This window comes from Rhopalosiphum maidis, chromosome 2, assembly GCF_003676215.2.
Source record: "Rhopalosiphum maidis isolate BTI-1 chromosome 2, ASM367621v3, whole genome shotgun sequence".
Lineage (NCBI taxonomy): Eukaryota > Metazoa > Arthropoda > Insecta > Hemiptera > Aphididae > Rhopalosiphum > Rhopalosiphum maidis.
The window spans coordinates 28,702,660-28,727,550 of NC_040878.1; the positions used below are offsets into that span (position 1 = coordinate 28,702,660).

General features: G+C 25.1%; 2 protein-coding genes across 5 annotated transcripts; one reads left to right on the forward strand and one right to left on the reverse strand.

The window, feature by feature from the left end:
- The first annotated feature begins 419 nt into the window (after window positions 1-419).
- On the forward strand, window positions 420-5,760 carry LOC113551769 (chitooligosaccharidolytic beta-N-acetylglucosaminidase-like). The gene is made up of 9 exons (XM_026954240.1): window positions 420-537; window positions 1,103-1,210; window positions 2,350-2,508; window positions 2,587-2,831; window positions 2,920-3,247; window positions 3,920-4,247; window positions 4,336-4,758; window positions 4,837-4,961; window positions 5,040-5,760. The coding sequence occupies exons 2-9, from the start codon at window positions 1,113-1,115 to the stop codon at window positions 5,143-5,145; spliced, it is 1,812 nt and encodes a 603-aa protein (XP_026810041.1). The 5' UTR covers window positions 420-537; window positions 1,103-1,112; the 3' UTR covers window positions 5,146-5,760.
- A 1,062-nt stretch (window positions 5,761-6,822) lies between these two features.
- LOC113551843 (vascular endothelial growth factor receptor 1) lies at window positions 6,823-24,564 on the reverse strand. 4 transcript variants are annotated; one of them, XM_026954372.1, is made up of 27 exons: window positions 24,214-24,564; window positions 16,441-16,571; window positions 15,978-16,146; window positions 15,491-15,621; window positions 14,468-14,627; window positions 13,155-13,315; window positions 12,895-13,081; window positions 12,708-12,834; window positions 12,455-12,633; window positions 12,213-12,385; window positions 11,984-12,128; window positions 11,620-11,778; window positions 11,278-11,433; window positions 11,054-11,181; window positions 10,825-10,993; window positions 10,550-10,659; window positions 10,311-10,461; window positions 9,978-10,202; window positions 9,771-9,903; window positions 9,453-9,687; window positions 9,270-9,395; window positions 9,063-9,192; window positions 8,898-8,979; window positions 8,685-8,790; window positions 8,395-8,596; window positions 8,118-8,229; window positions 6,823-7,120 (listed from the first exon to the last, which is right to left on the reverse strand). In XM_026954372.1, the coding sequence occupies exons 1-27, from the start codon at window positions 24,290-24,292 to the stop codon at window positions 7,111-7,113; spliced, it is 3,876 nt and encodes a 1,291-aa protein (XP_026810173.1). In that variant the 5' UTR covers window positions 24,293-24,564; the 3' UTR covers window positions 6,823-7,110. The 4 variants fall into 4 exon arrangements, with proteins under 4 accessions (XP_026810173.1, XP_026810175.1, XP_026810174.1 ...); XM_026954373.1 differs by lacking the exon at window positions 14,468-14,627 and adding an exon at window positions 14,190-14,328 and having other exon boundaries at window positions 6,825-7,120; window positions 24,214-24,563; XM_026954374.1 differs by lacking the exon at window positions 8,118-8,229.
- Window positions 24,565-24,891: the final 327 nt, after the last annotated feature.

The following is a 24,891-nucleotide window of genomic DNA, read 5'->3' on the forward strand; positions in this document are numbered from 1 at the left end:
GTTACTGAAATCTAAAAAATGAAATTTACTGTGACGAAAAATTAAATCATGCATTATTATATTTTTGCTTTGACTGAATAAGCCGAAAAAAATATGTCTTTGGACATTATTTAGTTTTATTGCGGTTTTATATTAACTTTAACTCAATATTGTTAACATAAATGATAAATTAACTACCTACTCAATAATTATTGATTATATAGTGAAGTTTAATTTATGATCAATGATACTACAATTTGTTTTGTCAATGCCTTTAGTCCTATAGTTCAGACAGTTCAGTTAATTTAATAAACGACTGAACGAAAAAATGAACATTAATCGTTAGCTATAATACTGACTAGACAGACCACATTACTACCTGTAAAAGTGGGAGATAGATTGTTATGGACAATTCACCTTCTAATATATGATAATTTATATATTAGCTTAAAAATGAAAACATTTCACATTATATCATATACCTAGGTAGTCAGTAGGTACCTACTGCAAACAGAAGTAGTTCGTTGATATCGTTTATGAGAGAACGTCACATTAAATGTAAGTAAAATGATAAAATATCTTAATTTTGATTTATGTTATTATTATTTATAACTTGTTTCAGTAACAACAAAAATAAATATAATATATTATTAAAATATTGCCTTCTTATATAGTTGTTATTACTTTATTATTCTTATTAAATATATTAATCATAACTATAAATCTAAATTTTACATTATACATTAAGAATTACGATTGTTTTTTTTTACATTTTAATCAAAAGAAAATATTTTCGAAAAATGATGTATTCATTATACCTATAACTATTGATATGTCGTACACATATTTATAAGTTATATAAATTAATAATGAATTTCTTGTTTTTTTAGTCGCACTGTACAATCATTTTTAATATTTTATTTTCATTCAATAGTTTTATAAACTATCAATTGTAATTTATTATAATACGAGTACAACAACTTTTATTTTTATGAATAATGTAATATTTTATTTTTTAATTTAATAGCTATCTATTATTATCAAATCAAAATAAAACTACATTGCATGTGTCCAATATTGTTATTCATTATAATTTACGATTTTTTTTTTCATATTTAAATAGAATACACAAAATGGGACGCTGGGCATGTATTACATGTGCATTACTAATATTTCACTTCTTAGCCAAAACAAATGAAGCAACACCCGAAAACAGTTTACCGTTCATCAGGTAACTTAAAACTCAAAATAAAAATTAATAACAATAATATTTATTATGGGTAATAAATTAATATCTACTATCTAGACATAGGCATAGGAACATTAAATGAAAATAATCATACCTAATGATTTTTTTTTAATTTATTTTATATTGATATATACTCTATAACTTTAAAAACTTAATTAAAGACTGAGAATTTAATTAAAGTAATTGCTTATTTATTTAATCATTCATTTATGAAATTGATAAAATGTTGGTGATCATTATAATAATATACACGTGATACACCTATACTAACCTATCGTTGTACTTGGACGGTTAAACCAATGGCTGCAATTTTTTTTTAACTAATTGCATCCTGATTATTTGTATCCCTCAATTTAGAATTTATAAAAAATAATATTAATGACGCAAACAAAATAACAAGTTTTGATTATATAAAAACTGTATCATTAAAATATTTACCAATCCATAAATAATATTATACTAACATTTTAATATAATAACTCAATAACCTAATCTTCCTTATATTTTTTTAAGATTTTAATTAGTTTAACGAATTAACGATGAAAAACAATATTAACCTACCTTTAGCAATATAATATATAACGTTAACAGTCAGTCTTAAGTCTGCATTAAATGAAAAGGAAAATAATGTATTTACATCGGACGCAATCAGTGTAGTTGATACATACTATCGGGACGCAATTTGTATGAAAAAGGGATCTTGAGATACAATTCGTTTGTTGCGAAACCAATTAGGTGCCTATTATACATTTATCTAATAATTAAAAATTATTTTTATATTACTTGAAATACAGTAAGTCGCACTACAATAGGTAATTATTATATTTAATTTTTTTAATGTAATATCACTATTTCTAATGGAATCTAAAATTATGAAAAATTGATTGATTTCAAATATAATTAAAATATTTAACCTTTTTTTTAAATTCTGTTCGTATTTTCTATTTTTTAAACAGTTTATAAATTAGGTAAAGGTAGGAATATGTAAATCGCACTAATTAAGTACTGTACCTATTTATTATAGTATCTAAGTGAAAATACACGAAAATAATTTTTAGATATTTTTATACCGATATATATATAATATAACATATTATGTTTATATTTTTTCATATTTAAAGTAAAATTTACAAATGCGTAAACGATCAGTGTATAATAAGCGAATTTCAAGATGAAACTAAGGAAACCAATGACGTCAATGAATCAATGGACGTTTGCCGATTAACCTGTGGCCAATATGGGTCACTTTGGCCGAGGCCGACTATAATGACTACAATAAAGTAAATACAAATAAATAAACGTATACCTATTGAATTTCGTATAAATATCATATCGCTGATTTCAATAACAAACCGTAGAAAACCGGTGATTAAATTTGGACTTCACAATGTCGTGTTTAACTTGTCATCCGTGGCCGATGAACTCGGAAGACAATACATGACTGAGGCGTCTCAAGTGTTAATGTCGTCGTTAAAAACAATTTGCAGTCCTCTGTGTATTCCTAACGACAACAACCTGACTGTATTCATAACCACGACCACTACTTTTACTAATATCAACTGGTCGACGAACGAAAGCTATGAATTAAACATTTCCACCAATTGTAAGACGATAATGTATAGTGTGTCTTATAGTAATACAAATGATTCGTTCTGATTATGACAATTCACACGATGCAAATGTTTATTTAGCGGACCAAATCACGGCAAACATTACAGCGCGAACCGTGTACGGCGCTAGGAACGGATTGGAAACATTGCGACAGCTGATGACGGCGTACGGCCGGCCTAAATTTAACGGCAAAACGCTGGTGATGGCTTCAGAGGCGCAAATAGTCGACGAGCCAGTGTACGCACACAGAGGATTCATGTTGGATACATCGAGGAATTATTTCCCATTGGCGGCGATCAGAAGAACGATCGACGCTATGGGTCATTCCAAACTCAACGTATTCCATTGGCACGCCACAGACTCTCACAGTTTTCCATTGGATTTGCCTAGCGCTCCGCAAATGGCGAGGTGAGACGTGACTTTAATACCTATCTAGTAACGTTAAGTGAAATGACATCGTGATAGGCATATAAAATAGAGTCCAGACAATGCCATCGTAAAATAACGCGATTTAACCTAAAACTAATGTACCACTTGATCCGCAATATTCGACGAAAAAGGGACACACACGGGTAAGGTAAAAAATTAGACTATCTATGAGTAAGTAAATTATTATTACGACAATGACAAACATTATTATTCAATACAAATTTTAAGTATTTATAGTAAATTATAGGTAATAATAGCTTACGTATTATTTTGTTATTATATATTTGCTAGGTGCTATGGTAGTGTGGTCTTATATACCTATATATGTCGTAGCAGGCACGTATACAGGGGGGGTATACCCCCCGAAATATTTTTGATTAACGGGGAAAAAATTGTTTTATTATATTGCAGCACAATTTATATTGCTAAATTTTGTAACCCCCCCCCCCCCCGAATTTCTTTTTGTGTACGTGCCTGTGTCGTAGCATTTTACAATGATTTAATATAATACACGGGAAATAAATATAAATATAATGCAGTAGTGATCACATATTCAGTTTAGCTGGTATCAAAAATCAACTCGTGTATTACGGCATTATGCAAGTAAATAGAGAAATAATTTCATTGTGTGTGTGTGTATATATATTATAGATATGGTGCATATAGTCCCGAAAAAATATACTCATATGAAGAAATCAAAGATCTTCTAAGGTATGCATTAGTTAGAGGAGTAAGAATCATTATGGAAATCGATTCACCGGCACACGCGGGTTACGGATGGCAATGGGGAAAAGATGCAGGTTATGGAAACATGGTGATTTGTCTAGGTAACCGTCCGTGGGAAAATTATTGTGTACAACCACCGTGTGGGCAACTTAATCCATTAAACAATCACACGTACACGTGGTTAGGTAAAATTTATAAAGATTTGGTAAGCGTATTTCCCAAAGGAGAAGCATTCCACATGGGTGGCGATGAGGTAATTTATTTTATTTATTTTACCAACATCAAATGTTATTTAAAAAAATAAATTTTAATTTTAAAAACTGTCTTCTTATATTACATAGGTTGCTGTCCGATGTTGGAACACAACAGATGAAATCGTTGAATGGATGCAGTCTAACAATCGAAGCTTAACTGAAAGCGCATATCTGGATCTGTGGTCCGAATTCCATAATAAAGCTTTAACTGTATACGACAACGAAGTCGGTGATTCAAATTCGGACGTAATTGTTTGGTCTAGTGGATTGACTGATCCAAGTATCATAGAGAAGCATCTCGACAAAAAACGATATACCGTTGAAGTTTGGCAAGGAAATACAGTTTCGGTTGATTTAGCAAACTTAGGTTATAAAGTAATTGTGGCCGTAGAAGATATCTATTACCTAGATCACGGATTGCGGCCACCGACTACTTACCATTCGTGGAAGGTTATTTATAACAACAAATTGCCAATGTCAAATAATTCTAATCTCATTTTAGGGGCAGAAGTAATAGCCATTAATATACAAAATACCTAAATAAAAAATCATGTTCATACTAATTCAATCCATTTTTTTTTTTTATAGACCTGCATGTTTTCCGAATTCGCTGATGATTTTAGTTTAGATATTAAAGTTTGGCCAAGAGCTGCAGCTTTAGCTGAAAGGTTGTGGGCGGATCCGCCCACTAACGCTTTGGCTGCCGAGTACAGGTAAAAATAATTTATTATGTTACAACCGAAATAACGAGTTATACGAATCTATAATAATAAATATTTTTAACATTTTAGACTATTGCAACACCGCGAACGACTTTTATCATTAGGAATCAAACCGGATAGAATTACTCCAGAATGGTGTAATGATCGTGAAGGCGAATGTATTATTAGTTATTGATATATTCAAACATAAAAATAATGAAATAAGCTAAATTTTATAGTATTTTAGATTTCAAAATATTTCAATTGTAATAGTTTCAAGTAATAGTAATAGTAATAGTTTGTGATGTATACTGTATAAAATACTTAAACTATTAACTGTTGTACGTTCTAAGCAAAAAAAATTGACGATCGCATTTTTTAACATATTACAATCATGATTACTAAAAATATTGTAAATAGTTAAAAAAAAAATTCTAAGATATAGTTAAAACACACATTTATAGTTAGCTACTTTTCTCTTCAATGAAGAAGTAAAAATCTACGAGAGTAAATACTAAATATTCCTTATGCTAGCGGCTAAGTTGATGATTATAACTTCTACTGTATTTTAATTCCTCATTTTCTAAATAGTTAACATTATCTGTGTTCTATAGAAATTTGCTGCAGAGTAGTTGCATTCACTCATTTTTTTTATGATGACAGATCACAGAGAGTGATAATTCATTATTGAGTTTCTACAGTAAATATGCGAGTATTGGTAAAAAAAAAAGTAAAAGCTGCCATTGTTTTATTCACATTATTGTCAATGAAGCTTTTCCATATAATAAAAATACTTTAAAAATGTCTATAATTTATGATTATGACTTGAATATCAAATGTCCATGTGTGTTTACTTTTTTTTGTTTGACTGATTGTTAGTCTTAAATATATTTCAAAAAGTTGCAGAAATGCAATAATCAATTGTATATATATATATATAATAGTAATGAATACTGAGTGCAAGAACTGTTCTTGTATTTGATATAATATTCATTATTATTAAACATTATAATAGGATTAAGTAAAATGAAAACCAAGTTTTGAAAAATGTATTACAAATGTAGATAGTAAAAACATGTTTTTTACAAAAAATGGTGTACATTGATAAATTTACAAAAAAATATACATTATATAAATCAATAAATGAAAACAAAAAATATAAATAATTCAAATAAATAAGAATGATTAAAAAAAAACAATAAAATACAATAAATATTACTACATACAAATAATACAATTAAATGGATGGAATAGTTTGATTATTTTTAAAAATAATTTTATTTAATACAAAATAATTCAAATTGTATTATAAAATATATTTTATTAGGTACTGACTAGTTATATTTTATATTCTTAATGAATTGATGATGGCAAAAACTACTCGAGTGTAATTGCAATAAAATATAAACTTTAAAGAAAATAAGTTATATGAAAAATAAACCAAATTTAAGAATATACTACTAAAAATATACCCACCCTTTAAGCATGTCTTTACACATACTTCACTAAATAAGAATTTAAAAAGCACTTATCTAACTGTATCTCAGCTGTTACCAGACCCAAAAAAAAAAATACGTAAAGTAATAATTACTAAGATGTTACTTAGTTTATGTACACATTTATTTTATATCATATATAGATAATGTAAATACATTAGAAATATTTCAGCAATCATCAACTCATTCATTTGCTGCAATTCAATCTAAAATGTTATAGTTATGTACAGCATAAAATATTATTCTATAAAATATAAATATAATATATATTAATAACTTAATTAAAAAAAAATATATGTGAGTGATGCATAATAATATCAATCTTTTTGTATAACATTTAAATATTAAAAGATTTTTTGGCAATAATAAATATTAAAAAATTTAATGTAACATGATTTTTATATTATATTTTGAAATGACTTAACATTTTTTTTTGTCATTTTATATTTTCATTAACAATATATACCTAGTTAAATCTTTAATCTTAACAATACTTACATGCAATATCATAAAATCAAAATAATATTGATATATTTGAAAACATTATATGGTTGTTCATCAATCATCAGTCATTTCTAAATTATATAATAAAATATAAACGGTAACAATGCTACTAATTTATTCAGCTGTAGCAACATTTTAAACTTTAAGGGTTTCTGGCTGCATCAAACATAACTAAAAATAAATAATCAATATAAGTATCTTTAGTAATAGATTATTTCAATGTTGATGTTTAAAAATAATATTTATATGTTAATATTTTAGTCAAATCCTTAACATTTTAAATTCTAATTAACAAAAACAATGTATTGATTTTACAAAGGGTTTAATAAATAAAATTGTAGTTTTACTTTTTTTTAAATTCAAAATTAGGTATATAAGAAATACAATTATGATTTTAGTTAGTAATTTTTTAAATCTAAAACTACAAAAATCACATCAAGATTAATAATTTAAATACAATAGGCAAAAGTCTGTAATATCATAAAGATCTCCACATTAAATCAATATTTTTAAATACAGTTTTTTTGGGAATAAAAATAAATATGTGTATAGTAATATTCCAATTTAATGAAAATTTTAAAATTATTTTATTAAAAAATGTTTTATTTTTATTTCAAAAAATTATTCCCTTAAAATTATTGAAATTGAGTAAAAAATGACCTACTATAGTGGGGTGAATTACTAATTTTCTTATTATTTATGTTACATTATTCAAAAGCAAAAAAAATCACATTTAATTCAGTTGAATGGTAATTTTTTTATTTTTAACTATTTAATAAAAAGGTATATATTTTGAGTAATCTTAGATGGCAAAAAATTTTTATCAGATTCAGACCTTTAATTAAATTGGTTTTTGTTTTAATTTTTTTGTCAGCTTTCATTTCTAAAAATTACTTAACCTTGTTAATTTAAAAAAAAAATGTATATTAAGCAGTTGTTGCTGGCATTCTTAAGAGTGCAGCACTAGTCAAACTCTAATAACAGACTGAGATTACTCTTATAAACAAAGTATATAAAATACATACTCTTATATATATATAGTGAGGATAATAGTAGACAAAGATCAAAAATTGAAATGAGAATCTCTTGATAAGCATTTTAAGAATTAATATGTTAATAGAAAGCAAAAAATTTATACATATTAATAAGCAAGTTATGAAATGTGTACCTTGGACACGGTGATTGTAAGTATGAATAATTTTTGGATTTACCGACAACATCATAATTGGGATTAGAAAAAGACGATGGTTTTGTTAGGTTTATATAACCTGAACACTCAACTAAAAATTATGTAAAACAATAAAACACAGTTTATTATCTAATAATGTTTACCAAAATACCAATGTTAAATTAATAACAAATCTACAAAGCAGTTTAAAAATGATTTACTAATAATCAACATTCAACACATAAAATAATAAAGTACTATAGGAAATTCAACTAACTTGGAGTATGTAACATAGGCCTCAATTCCAAATCATCTTTGTTTTCTGAATGTTCAGAACTGTTTAGACATGAATTTAAATTGTTTTCAGACAACGTTGAACAATTCAAATATGTTGGTGCCGTTAAAAGACTTAAGTAATCAGTTGAAACTGATCCCTCTGTATTCATTCTCATATAAACCTCATTTAAATTCATATAATGCTAAAAGTGAAATATTAATATAATTAAAGTTTGCAATATCTTTATTGTATATGTGCATATATTATATAAATAAAATATTATTCCTTACTGATTTTGTACCATCTTGTAATAAATCACCCAGACGTTCAGCTAATTCAGTGAATGAAGGTCTTGTCATAGGATTCATTTTCCAGCAGTCTAACATTATGTTGTATCTAAATTTATATAAAAATTAATAATAATAAATTTTAAAATATTATTATAAATGATCAACATTTTTAAATAAAAACATTTTTTTTTTTTTTTTGTAATAATAATTTACATTTCAGAATTGGCATATTTTGGCTGTTCCATTCGATAACCTTCAACCAATCTATTGAATAAGTCATTAAATTTTTGGATATCTAATAAAGTAAACAAAATAATAATATATATGGTCCTTAATAGTATGACATAATAAAAAATAAATAAATTTTAAAATATTTACTTGGATATGGAGTAACAGCTAATGAGAATATTTCCCACAGAACAATACCAAATGCCCAGACATCAGATTGTGTTGAGAAAACTCGATCACGGAGGGATTCAATTGCCATCCATTTTACTGGCAAAAGATCCTGCAAATTGAAAAATAATTAGATATTACAAAAACAAAAAAACATTATGGAAAAAAATATTTTATGTCATATACTACCTTATCAGACTTTTTTTTGTAGTTTTCACTATTGTACATAGTTTTTGCAAATCCAAAATCACATATTTTAACTATATTTTCTTCAGCCAATAGAATATTTCTTGTTGCTAAATCACCATGGAGAATCTAGGAAAAAAATTTCAATCATTAACTACTCATACATTTCTTATTTCAGAAATATACTTTTCTACTAGCAAGATATTCCATTCCTCTTGCTACTTGGAATGACCAACATATTAAGTCGTGAGTACATGATGGTTTAACAATTAAATTTTTATAATCTCCACGATAGTTACTCCGCCACTCGGGTTCAACTTCATCAGGAACCAAATATCCATCAGAACCAATTTGAGTACTACTATCTTCACATTTTTCAGGTAAAATGGTATTGTTAGGAACATTTACATAGTATGGATTTCTAATAAGTAAAATGTAGTTCCAAAATTATTATTAAATACCCACATTAATAGTTTAAGAATATTAAGTTCTAGTTCAAATTACTTAGATATTGTTTTAATATTATAATCTAAATAGCCATCTTTTGTAACTTGGTTCACAAAACAGTCCCTTTGTTTCAGCATGTATTGATGGATATTTCCAAAACGGCAATACTCTACAATCACCATCAATTCTCCTAAAATGTATAATCCAATTATTAATATACTAAAAAAATTGAGAAAATATTCACAATAATTTAAATATCATTACTTTTGTTTATGTTTCCAGTATAAGCTCCAAGTAAATTGACTACATTCAAATGCCTACCAAGATGTATCATAATCTTCAATTCAGAAGCTAAGGCTTTAATGTATGATGGATCTGTATTTGGTTTAATCATTTTTACAGCAACAGTAGTAGTGGTATCTTTATCAATTATACCAATTGCTTCAGCTTTAAAGACAACTCCAAATGCTCCAGAACCCAGTTGCTTACCTGAGAATAAAATTATTATATTAATGAATTATTATCAATATTATTAATTTATTTTAATTGTTAGAAGATCAAAAATACAGGCCAAATTTCTTAAATTAAATTGTTTACCAAGTTTTAGTTTATCTCTAGGAAACTCCCATCGTTTATCATAAGGAAGTAATTCTGCCTGTTCCTCAATTCCCAAATCAGGATTCCAGCTTTCAACAGCACCATTCTCAAAGTGTAACAGACCAGCTAGAGCTAATTCTTTTTTTAATTTCTACAATAAAATATTTGTATAAATATTGAATGAAATTTAAAAATATGCTATTAAATTATTTATGTTATTATAAAAAATTAATAATTACCTTTTCTTTCTTTAAATGTATAGCACAGCCTATCATAAGAACTCCCAAAAGAATAGTTAACACGGAACAAAAAGCGATGAAACCAAAATGTTCATGCTCTAAAGGTTTATCTGTAAACCAACACATTATTACTATAAATATTAAATACAAAGAAAAATACTACTAAACTGGAAAAAGGATAATCTTAAATACATTTGATAATAAATTATATTTACATTAAGAGTTTTTTTATTTTTAGTACTTAATATATTATAAATTATATTTTAAAATCATACCAATAAGATACAATGTTTTGGTCGAAACAGAACTGCCAACTTTATTTGAAGCATTACATACATAATATCCTTCATCTTCTAATGCAGTAAACCTTATTACAAGTGTTTGATTTTTATCTAGTAATAAGAGCCTACTATCATTTTTATTTATCTTTAATACATGACCATTCTATAAATTAAAATAAAATTATTAGTTTAGATTATATTGTTAATAAACAATATAACTTACTTTAAACCAAGTAACTGTAGCTGGTGGCATACTTTTTTCAACATAACATCCCCATTGTGCTGGTTTACCAGTTTTTACTTTTAAACTACTGGAATTAGATGACTCACGAATAACTGGTATTTGGGAGTCTGTAATTTTATTATAAAAACAAATGTTGTCATAAATAAAAACATGGTTATAAAATATATATTATAACATTATTATAACTTTAGAAAAATATTTACCCTGGACTAATACAAAACGCGATTTTTTAACAAAATTATTCTTATATGATTCAGGTGCCATACACAAATATTCTCCATCAAATATATTTGTAATATTTTTTATCATTAAATACGAACGATACGAAAGTGCTGTTTTATTGTTTGTTATTAAAACATCTACAACAAACATAATATATGATTTATAAACATTTTAAACCAGAAATCAATTATTTTTATTTAAAAAAAAATAATAAAATTTATGCATTGGTACTTTAAATAAATTAATAAAATATCAGTATACTAACGTCTAACAGTTAAAATAATAAAATTTAAAAATGTTTGTACTAAAATAAGTATGCTCACTTTTATCATTATTTACTGGCTTCTCTATATTATTTAAATCTCTATATATCCATTTAATATCTTGAGTATAATTATATTTAGAAGCTCCACATTCAACTGTTATATCGTCTCCTTCAACAACAATTTCTGGTACTTTGATATCGAAACCATTTGGTACATCTAAAATAAAATATTATTGTTAATAACATAAAGTACATAATTATTACATTAGAATACCAATTTAATAATTTTTTATATATATATATATTTTTGATTTGTTTGTAAAGTGAATCTATAGATTATATTCATATCAATGTATTAAAATATATATTTTATTTATTTATACTTAGTATTATTTACAGAATATTAAAAAATATTATCTTACCACTCACAAAAAACGTAGATTCATGGTTAGAATTTCCAAATTCATTTGTAGCGTTACAAAAAAGTATTCCAGTTTCAATAGTAGTAATATTTATTAATGATATAAGAAATGTTTCTTTAAACACAGTTTCTTTATACATGGTTCTCTGTGAATTTCAAACATTTTTTCTTATTACTTAATTCATTATTTATTAATTTGTTATGAAATAAGTATCAATAAACTGATTTACAGATATCTGGCTAAATGATTTTTCACATTCAGGATAATTTGGACACTTTTTAAAAGCCCACTCAACTTCTGGCAAAGGGTAGCCTCCTATATAACATTCAAAACTATACATTTTTCCCACCTCATAAAATTTTTTTGAGTTAGAACTATTAGTTATTTGAACTAATGGTCTGTCTGAAAAATATATTATAAACAAAATGATAAAATATGAAAAATTACATATACATTTTTAATATCAGTTACCTTCAACTAGCAAGGTTACAATAATTCGTTTCATATGTGCATCATTATCTGCAACTAATTCATATGTACCAGAATCATACAACTGTAAATCTTTTATAACTAATTTAGATGTACTTTTGTCATTTTCCACTGATACTTTTTCAGTATTCATCCCTAACTCTTTACCATTAGGATCTCTCCTAAATACATTAAATATAGTAAACAATTTACAAACTTAACAATAATAATTTAAATTAACTATTTTCCTAATTACCATACAAGAGTTGGTTTCGGGTATGCCGATACTTGAACTATCCATTGTACCTGTCGAGTTCCCGCCTTACGTGTTATTTCGTAAACATCACCTTGAACTGACAAACTTAAATAAGTCATATCAGGAGCTGCAAGTATAAATTTAAGCATGAAATAACTTCTAGTAATAAAATATTTTCAAAACTTACTAAATGCTTTAAGTTTGTATGTAGCATGGTTTTTATGTCCAGAATGTACTGTTACTTCACAAACATAATCGCCCTCATCTTCGGTAGTAACATTTTGAATACTTAATAATCGACTACCAACACTTTTACTAATTCCATGTTTTAAACCATTATAAAAATTTTCTTTGCCAATTAACACATGTCCAGCCTTATCAAAATAATTTAAAAAATATAATAACAAATTATACATCATCAATAAATTAGTTAGATAAATATCAAACCTGAAGATTCTGTTCCTTAGGAACTTTCCAATGTAATGTGAAAGAAATACCAAGATCCATACTTACAGAACAGTTAAGAGTTAAATTTTGGCCAATAATTAAATGATCTGAGTGTGCATCACTACTATTGATATAAGGCATAACTACTTTATGAACTTTAGCTGAAAATTATAATTATAAATCATGTTAACTTTTAAAAAGTATTTACCTTCAATACTATGCAATTGATACAAAATAAAGCGGTTTAAATGCGAAAAGCCTGTCAGATGTTATAAATATTTATTAATGATTGAAAGTAATAACCTGAATACCATTAATCATAAACACAAAAATCACAATATAACTTATTTTAACTATGGTTCTCACTAGTTAAAATTGAATTGAACATTAAAAGTAAATAAATAAACTATTTATTGATTTGTCAAAAATCAAATATGTATAACAATATGATGATATTACCTAAAAAACTAAATAAATGATACACATAACTAAAATACGGCAATACTATATAAATAATTTATGAATTATGAATAAAGATAAAAAGAATAATTAAACAGCCTAAATGAGAAGTGAATGGATGAAGAGAATATAATCATTGATTAAACTAAAATTAATCAATGATATAATGAAAATAGAAATAATTGAAGCAATTTTGCATATTCAATAAAATATTTGAAGAATTGTTTTAAATTGTATAATTTATAGTCTTGAAAAAAGTAATATTAAAACTAGTAAAACCAAATTGAAAATACCTAAAATCAATAATTAATTTAAAAACTTTAATAATCTTAAGAATACATGACATATTATAAATAAAAACATATTTATCTTAAAACTTTTTGAATTAAAATAATTTTTTTTTTCCCATAGAAAAAATGTTATTGATATTTTTGTTTATAAATTTGATAATACCGAATTTAGACGAGCAGTTTTACCAATTTTGCTTGTTATAATATTACTAATTAACTATATCTTAAATTATATATAACCTACATTCAATAACCAAACACCATGTAAGTAACAATTCTAACTCACGATTAATGTAAACAGTTAATTCTCGTGATTCACTGCTGTTATTCCTTATTGCCTCACAAGAGAATACACCAGAATCTTGAACTGAAGGTGACCTAAGTGTATATCCTATTTTTGGATCATAATCTAAATTCTCAACAATCTGAAATATGAATATAATTTTTTTTTTTTTTTTATCTACTTAAAAAATAATTTTTTATGAAAAATACACCCTGAAGCCAAACGCAATTAAGCAAATTAAAAACATTAAATAGATACAAAACAAGTCTAAAATGTCTTACGCATAATAACAATATGGTAAGTTGCATAACTTTTTTTTTCATGATATTCAGCATGACAAGAATATATTCCCGAACTAAACATTGTCACTGAATAGAGTAAGAATCCAAGCTTTAGGTCATAAAGCAATTCCATGCCATCATATGTGTTATCAGGCACCAACTAAATTAAAAGAAAATGTTAAGCATAAACATCCAACACATAGCAAATATGATTATGTAAGCACATTCAATTATTAATTAACCATATTATTGTAAAAAAGTTAATAAATGTGATCAATCAAAAATGGTGCAGTTACTAAATTTAGTATAGAACCTAACTAATATTACACAAAAATCCAGCAATTAGTAAAATTTTTAAACTATTTAATTAAAATCATAAAAATAATAAATTAACAAATTATTAACACATTATTTATCCTTTTAAAATATTAATCACATTAACAATTAATTTAAATTCCTTACCCAATACCCAAATAAGCAAATATTAAGGAAAAACAATTTACAAGAATAAAGTACTCATTTATTAATTCATAAAAACAAATATAGTTTTTCTCTGTTAACAAGATTGTATAATCAACACTTAGTAATATGGCTGTGGAAGGTTTTCATTTCTTTATTTTTAATGATGAATGCATACTATAGATAACGATTAACATTAAACTTAAAATTAAAATAAATTTAACAAGTTTAAAAAACTATAATCTTAATATTTATTAATTTAGTAAACGAATTTCAAAAACACAATCCATATTTCCTAGGCAATACAAATATTTATTTTTATAAACCAAATAAAATTTATTTACCTATTCTTTTTATTTTTTTTTATAAATCTAAAATTATTAATACAAATTTGTTTTAAGAACAGATGACATAAATTATGAAAAAATTGCATACCCATACATCACTTATTATAGTTCATAACAAAATATAACTTATATTATGTTTTTAACCACTTGATTTGTTTAGTAAACAGCCACCATATTTGTTTAAAAATATATTGAAAAACCATAATTAAAACCTTACCTCTTCTCCATCTTTTGTTAATGTTACGTTTATATCTGGTGATGTTGGCCGACAAGGTATAATAACATTACCAAATTCGTCCTGAGACAATAAAACTAAATTTTCTGGAACCGCTAATAAATGTGTATCATCTAAACATTATAAATGTTATTTATTTAATTAATTCAAAATAAAGTTCAAACATCAATAACAACTATAGATTTTTAAAAATATAATATATATTTTATACAAAATCATTTTTTTATTTTATTATTTATCATATAAACAAAAAACTATATTAAAACTAAAATATCTTTTAGATATAGCAAGGATAATGTATAAGTTTAAAATATATACATCTAAATAATGTAATTTAGGGCCTAAATATAGGAGTAAATCTTGAATAACTAAAATGGTATACCACATTATTGTATCACCTTAAAAATAAATCTTTAAAAAACAATATGTAAACCTATAAATGTGTTTAATTTTAATTTGAATTACTTACGTTGAACGAATAAGTATATTTTTGCTGAATTTTGTTCATCTGCTTCCAAGTCTTCAGTCAATGGATCACAGAAGAAATATCCAGTATCTAAATAACTAGCTCTACTTAATGATAGCAAAGATATATAACTACCATTAACTAGTCCTTGTGATATGTTGATTGAAGAATTCTACTCAAAGTTCATAACAGAAAACAATTAATTTAAATTTTGAATAATTGTATAATTAAATATGTATAATTTTCAATACAATATTTTAACAGGCATTGATTCAATTATCAGTGAAAGCAAAACAATTATCATATATTATAATAAATAATAATTAAAATAAACATAATTATATTTACAGCAACAATTGAATTTTGAGAAAAATAATTAGAATAAATCAATAAATAAATGTTCATTAATTTACTCAACAATCAAAACCATTACTAAAATTTTCTATTATTATTCATTAATTCATACTTTTTCTGTGTATAAACTTGGATCATATTGCTGTTGCTTCAATTTTACAGGTACATCTCCTGTACATTTAAGTGTGAGATCAGCCCCTGATGTCAGGGTAAGTTCAGGAACATCTGGCCATATTAGTATATCTGAATAAAATAACAATCAAAAATATTAAATTTATGCATAGTATGCAATGTCTAGTAAGAATGTGTTAAAAACATGTGATTATATACATAATTATGAATCTTTATCAAATAGAAAGTGAACTCATTGAGAATTTTTAATTATATTTAACATTTTATCTACATAATGCTAGTGGTATCATCAAATTCATATTATTAAACAATATTTAAGATTTACTTTGAAATGTCTATGTAGTTTTAAAAATACATTGTACAAACAATTTGATGCAGATATAAATAATACTTAATTGCTATTAATTTTATCCATATTAAAACTTAGGTACTAAGATACCTATGTATAATTTATAATTTCCATGATTCATTTTATTTTTTTATAATTGATAATAGGTAGTTATAACCAGGGCTCAGGACTTAGCGTTTACTTATTTTTATAGATTGACTTAAAATTTCATGTTACAACACGTTCAATTATGAAATTTAAAAGCGCTTTTTTTTGTTTTTTTTAACGATTTTTTAAAAAGATGCTTATTTCCAGTTTTTGTGATTATTTTTGCTTTTTTGACGAGTTTTTCTACTTTTAAAAATTTTTTCAGAAAATTCCTTGGAAAATCTATAAACAATAACTGTGAATTTGATTTTTTTATAATATAAAGATTTTTTTTTTTTGATTTTTTAGTTAAACACTTTTCCTAATCATTTTGTTTCAATATTTTTCGTAATCTTTAATTATATTATTTTTAGCACAGTTACAAATTATAACCAGTACCTACTTTATCATGTAAAGAAAAAATTTTGCTCAAGTTTAAGTTTTTTAAAGGCTTTTTTGAGTGCTTATAATGATGTTTTAAGCGCTTATTTTAATGATTTTAAGTGCTATATGTTCCGAGCCCTGGTTATAACTTATATGGAATGATAACTATAGAAAAGGGATAATTTTAAAATTAACAGTTTAAATTTTAAATCGTAACTATTTTTTAATTTTAAACATATTATTTTCATTTTATCAGTATTTTAGTATTTATAGTTAGTTCCTAAATCCTATGATTACGTAATAGTATATATTTATACAGGTTAGGTAAAAAATAGACGACAATGTATTGTTTACATACAGATGATTTCTACAATGCATGTGAAAATTATGTTTGATGAATTATTGAAAAACTAAGTCTAAATTAATTAACTGAGGTTGTTATAATAAATAAGAACTTGATTGGTTTTTGGATCCCTTAATAACAAGATAATAATAATTAATCATCTTCAAATATAATCATATTTATACCTTTGTAAAAACCTAACTTAAGAATTATAAACTTTCAAATTCATAAAATTTTACTAATATATTATATTTGAAAATAATTTTCACTAAAATAAAATCCGTTAAAATATTTTTCCTTGGAAGCAAAATATTCTGCATCTTAAACATATGTCTAAAGTATATATAGTAAGTAGAAAATGTTTAAAATTTTATCTTTAAAAGTTAAATTATTTTGGAACATTAAATGAGTGAATAAATTTCATATTTACTAATATTTATTCGTGAAAACTTCTAGTGAAAAGTCAAGTAACAATACATGTATAGGTACTTAATTTCAAATTATAGTTCAAGAAAATTAATTTCCAATAGTCTTTAAAATTTACCTAACAAAGTTACAATTAAATAATCAAATATTAAAATATTTTTTTATAAAAATTTCTATTTACTTTGGTTTATAGATTTTTTTTTAAATTTAAATTTTAAAAAATATTAGTACGTCGGTGGTAAATGAGCATGGGAATATCAAATAAAAAATTGCTAATTTTGAATAAAATAATTATGAACGATCTGATTTAATCTGCAAAAATAAAAACGTTTTAGGATAATACGCTTAAAGTGAAATATAAATTAATGAATACCTACCAACTATCAACTACCTACCTGCAATAACCAAGGTAAAGGAAATATGAGCTAATTAGTTAACAATTAAAAAATCAATAACTACATAATAATATATGTAGGTAATATAGATCTGCGTGAGATAGGCCTGGCCAAGCCGGTTTTCTTAAAATTCAAGCCTAGCTAGGCCGAACTTTTTACTTGGTAATCAGATCATGGTTGCATTTCTATGAAGGTGAAGCTTAACTGGGCCGGACTTCTCTATAAAAAAAATCTAGCAGAACCTACCTTTTTTTAAACAATTTATTAATTACGGACTATTCATGCCGGGCTCATGAAAAATTTTACCGGGGCTGGGCCGGACTGTCAAGAAAAGTTACTAATCCGGACCAGGCTACAAATTTTCAATACTAATTTCTAGTAGGTAACAAATATATTGAAATAAACAAAACACCGGGGTATACGTCGTATGGTCTAGGTTTCGATTTTCAAGTGCACCTCGACCTCGTAATTGATTAGATATTATAATGAATTAGTTAAATTTGAATTCAATGAAAAATCATCGTAATGAAAAACGAATCTAAACGTCAGTAACTATTGTCTATTGCTAAATATGTTTTATAATTTATTCATACTACTATAAATAAATTATTTTTATATTGATTAAAGTAATTTTTGTCAAAAACATCAGAAATTTTAATTAAAATAATTAAATATATATAAGTCAATACCACATACCATTAGAACGGTAAGAATAAGATTGCGACATAAATAATGAGTTTAAAAATTTTAAATATTATTTTAATTTAATTGTGTATAGAAAACAAATAAAAAAGATTCTAAGACGAGACTATCTGTTAATCAATATCACATTATCACTATTTATAAATATATTTCATGATAGGATTACTAATATTGCTATTAAAGTAATTTATTTTACTATTAGTATTACGGTAGGTTAATTTAACTGTTTTCAAAAACATTGCATTTATAAATATTATTAGTTTATAACTATAAATTATAATATATAGATTTTCATACATAAAGTTTATAATCTATAATCAAAAATTTCATTGCGTATAGTATAATTCATAATATAGATACAATATTTAAGTTACCGCGAATGATTTTTTTCAAATTATAAAAAGTATTGAATATCACTATTCATAATTTATGTTGGCAAATTTCATGAAAATTCAAGAATCAAAAAAAAAAAATATGTTTATATGTTTTTTAGTTTTTTGGTTTTAGTATACTTATGGAAAACTGTGTAAGTTTCTTGTTACTATTCAAATCTATAAGATAATAGGCTATAGATTAAAATATGAACAATAAAATTTGAACATTCTATACATTTTTAACCGCTAAATATTTTTTAAATTTCCGTGATTTTGATTAATTTTGAAAAAAGTTTAACTTCAAATTGTGATAACGTATTTTAAATATCTTTATACAGCAGTTTTCAAGCTTTTGGACCGATTGAAAAGTTTTTTATTGACATTTATAGGTTATTATTTTTGAGAAGTCGTATTTCTTGACGTTTCATTATTGGATTTGTTTACTGGTATTAATCCAAATATTTTGAAATTTTAATTGTATAATTTGTATAATATGAATTAAGTCATTTATAAAGCTTCAATTCCAAAAAATAATAATTGCAAAAAAATTCTTCCCATTTTCCGTAATCTTTTCTAGTATTGCATTTCTTGATTATTTTAAAAAAATATTAGAAATATTTTACTATTGACTCGGCCACCAAGGTTAGTACCAACTAAATCAAATTTTCTACTATTTAAATCACTCCATTTAATTGAAGATTGGAGCATTTTTCTGTTGCAATTTACAAAAGGTAAGGCGATGTAAGACACAAAAACAATATAGGTACATTGTTATACAACCAATATACTAAATATATACCAATAATATATATCACTTCGTTCAGAGTATAATTAAATTGTTACTTAATAAAAAAAGACAATCTAATACAATGGTTTTCAGTTAGCATTAATATCCATCTCTAGTTAAAACTTAAATTGGATCGAGCACCACTTTTTTATTTATTTTAATACTTATATATTCCTTGCTCTCGACGCATGAACCATGAAGATATACGTTTCAGTTTTTTTAAAATAATAAAATGAAGAAAAATATTTTCTCGTGTGTCACCTAGCCAAACAATCACTGATATCGATCACGTCTATCTAAATAGAGATATAAAAATTAAATTAATTTTTTACCCACACTAACATCGATCCGCATTCCGCTAACCTAATCTGCCTGTATGGAATCACTGCTCAAATAATGTATATATTTTAGCAGCCCCTAAACTATATTCTTAGTTGTGCAGCCAAAATGAATAAATTGACAATAAGATAACCGATTGATATATGATCATTGAAATGTATTTAGTAAAATTATTATCTATAAAACATTAAATTTAAATAACATTGATAAGATAAATTAAATATGTTCTCAACATAAATAATAATTTAAAATTAAAAATAATAAATAAATAAACTGTCACATGTTTTTCAAATGTTTCAAACAACAAAAATATCATCGTTTATGGGTAAAATATTTTTTTTTAATATTTCCTAGAAATAAATATGATAATATTATCTATATCCGGCATAATAATATTCCTGATGATTGTTTTTCCAACTTATATCATCGATTAAAAATACTAGTACTAAATTATAAATTATAATCAATGCTACTAACATTATAAGCTTATACATAAATTATCTGTATCGGCGCGAATAGCTATTTTATGAACCAATCGCCTTACGTAAGTTGGGATGGGTTCTCAATGATTTAATAAAATAACGGTTTTGAAAATGTTTTTGATACATAATTTATTTAGTATAAAATATTTTTGAAAAAAAGATTCTTTTTATTATCATTATTTTTTAAGCATTTTAATCACGCTTTAATCGTAGACAATTTCGAAATGTCCCTTTTCACCGTCACCTTCAAAATCTAACTAAACTAACGACCAATATGAATTTTTAGATTTGATGTTTAAATTGACAAATAATAAATAAAACCATTGTAAGTGATAAGTCTTCTAACACAATATTGTAAAAGTCGAAAACGATAACAACTATTTTATTACTATACTCGTAGTATTTATCGTGATATTCATCCTACAAAGGGGTCAGATAGAGACTGTACAGGAAAACTAAAATTTACCCGACGTTTATATAAAAAATATTTGTAGTGTCGAAACAACAAAATATACTAAATATGACCTGATAACAAAAAATATTCCGAAAAAAATGAAAATACCGAATTATTCAAAAATATGCAGTTAAAATGTTGATATATTACATTTTATTTACAACTTTATGAAACGTATTTTATTCTTACATAACATACAAGAGAGAAAGGCTAATTTTGGACAATTTTATAAGAAGAAGAGACATGAAAAAAACCTATTTACTAATTAAATGTAATATTTAATGTGGTACACTTACAACAAAACAAAAACGTTTATTTATTTTAAATCAATAACATATTACTTATTACTTTATTACTCAAAATAATAAACTTTAAAATCTAATGTATTACCTAACTATTTCTTATGAATCATATCAGTTAGAAGAATATTTATGTTGTTATGTGTGGGTCCTTATAGGTAATTACATTTTTAAACTGCTTGACCAATATCTAATCTAACCTATCATCTACGCTACATTAAAAATTAAAAAAACAAATATCAAATGATTATAAACAACTTAAAATTACGAGTGGTATAAATATTTTGAAAATTTTATTGAATTAAAACTTCTCAAGAAAATAAGTGATTACCTTCAAATTACCTTCAAATGATCAATGATATAAACTTTGTTTTATTAATTGGAAAATACTAAATATATATACATTTTTAAGAAATAATAATTAGATTATTTTTCTCTGAATAACTTGTATTTATTTTTAAACATAATTCATTCAATTAGTATTTTGTTTATTAAAGTTTGATCTACTAATACTATTAATTAATATTAATATATAGGCAAAGCTATATTTAGATAATCTGATTATAATTGATTTTTTAACTAAGACATATTTAAGTACTACCGTCTACCATTGGTTATAAATACTACTTTTATTAAAAACAAAACAATAATTTAAGTATAAAGCAATATAATTAATTAGGTCACTATTAAAATAATATAGCTGTTACTTTTATGTAACATACTCATTCCTATGTCCCAAAAGTCATTAAAAAACATCTGCTTTCTAAATTCTAGTATAATTTTAATAAAATCATTAAAATCTAAAAAAAAATAAGTTTACGAGTATTATATACGAGTACATATTTTTTATACTGCACGTCTGCATCCCTATAAATGTTATTCTAATAGTTATAAATATCTATAAAAATAATCTATCTTATAATATCATAAATATTATTCAATAAAACCTGATCACTGGAATAAACAGATATTTCTGTTATAAAGAAATTTTTATCATAGAGATACTACAATAATAAATATTATATAGGGACTTATTTGGTATTTTGTGATATTTGTTTAGAACTATTTTATTCAATAAATTACAATATACACTTATGTGATTTGAGAAAACAATTTTTTATATTTAACTAAAAAATGTAATAAAAGAAATTTCAAATTTATTTCGAATACACAATTTAAAATTTAAATTTAAGTGCAGTTTAAAAAATTAAAAAGGTATATTTCTGAAGTATAACTACTGGTCAGTGTATTCACCATGTTATATATAGGTACCTATTTAAAGATTCCTTTTTCTTGGAACTAAATCATTAGAGAAAGTATAATTATTAAGAAGTACTTATATGAAAAACCTAATTACAAATGGGTAAGTACCTAGCTAAAATCATTTAACATTTTAAATAAAAACTGCCTAATGACATTTTTAATAATCATTTGACCTATGGGTCATATTAATCATGATATTACTTTATCCCCTATATCATCTTAATCAAGTTAATCAAATATTTTAATTTGCAATCAGAGGTTGATAGACAATATACATATATATATATATGTGTGTGTGTATATAAATAACATTATAATAGCTACCTAAGCACTATTATTATTAAACAATTTAATTTCAATAATTTTACAAATTTAAATAGTTATGCTAACTAAACTGACATTTTAAGAAAAAAATTTAAATTTTATTTTAAAATACCTTTTATCATTTCATTAATAAACAAAAATATGCAATAATGACAATCCATGCTATGCATACCTATATTACATAGGCGTACAATAAAAAATTATACAACTTGTAAAATATTTTTTTATTTAGGTAAGTAGTTACATAACATAATATTAATAATATATTCTAGTTTTATTTTCGATTTTAAAATACGATTCATGAATAGTTTCTAAATTGTAAATACTAATTATAAATGGAAATGGAATCAATCATTGCTTGGTTAAAAAATAACTTATGGAATATATGTTCGAGTTGTCCAAGGCTATATTATAACTTTGAGTCAACATCGAAAAATGTACTATTATTAAATCATAGCCTCGTAAATAGTGTGTGTTATACTTCAGAGTTCTGACATTTTTACGACGTTCCACCCTTTATATAATTGATGCCCTGCCCAAAATGCCATAAAACAAAAATACGTATTTTGAACAACAGGACATTTAAAAATGTATGTATCCAAAAACTAAACACAATTCACACCACACCTCGCAGAATACAAACAATATTTAACGGGCTATGTATTAATACATATTACACAGGACCGATTATAAAATTCTGACTCACCCGCTTCGGAGACAGTGCCCAACATAATAGCGGCGGTGACACATAATAATCCGCGGGCGAAGTGAATAATAAATTTCATTTTCCTATCGATGATCAGCTTTTCGTGTTCATCACTGTTTCTCTCCTCTTTCTAGCGAGTAGTAAGTTATCTAAATGATAGTGCAAATCGATGACAATGACTACTGTCGTTCGACAGCCGGAAGTCGACGAAAACCAGTAGACCCTGCAACAGTAGACATGTCGCACTCGATTTGGTCAAAAAAGTATAGAACGACCAAGCGGAAGGAACGGACAACGCCTGACGACGGCGACAACGATACTACTGCAACAGCAACACGTCAACTAGCCAAGGACTTTGACGCGGTGACTGATAAACATTGGAATTTCAGCGCCACTTCTGCCGGCGTACCAACCTAAAAGAATTACCAGTGAACAACAAGTGTGTATTGTGATCATTTTAGGACCCATGTGGCACAGCGATGATTGCCGATTGGCCCGATGGTGAGGAGGCAATGGCATGGCAATTTAATAACTGGATTCTAGTTGTATGCTGCATAATTAATAATTATTGACTTACTGTTATTATTACCATTTACCATACTAAGTCTATTATGTCTTCGACACACGAATTAATAACAATTATCTCTGTAATAATTTGGAAGATTTATAGAGTATAGA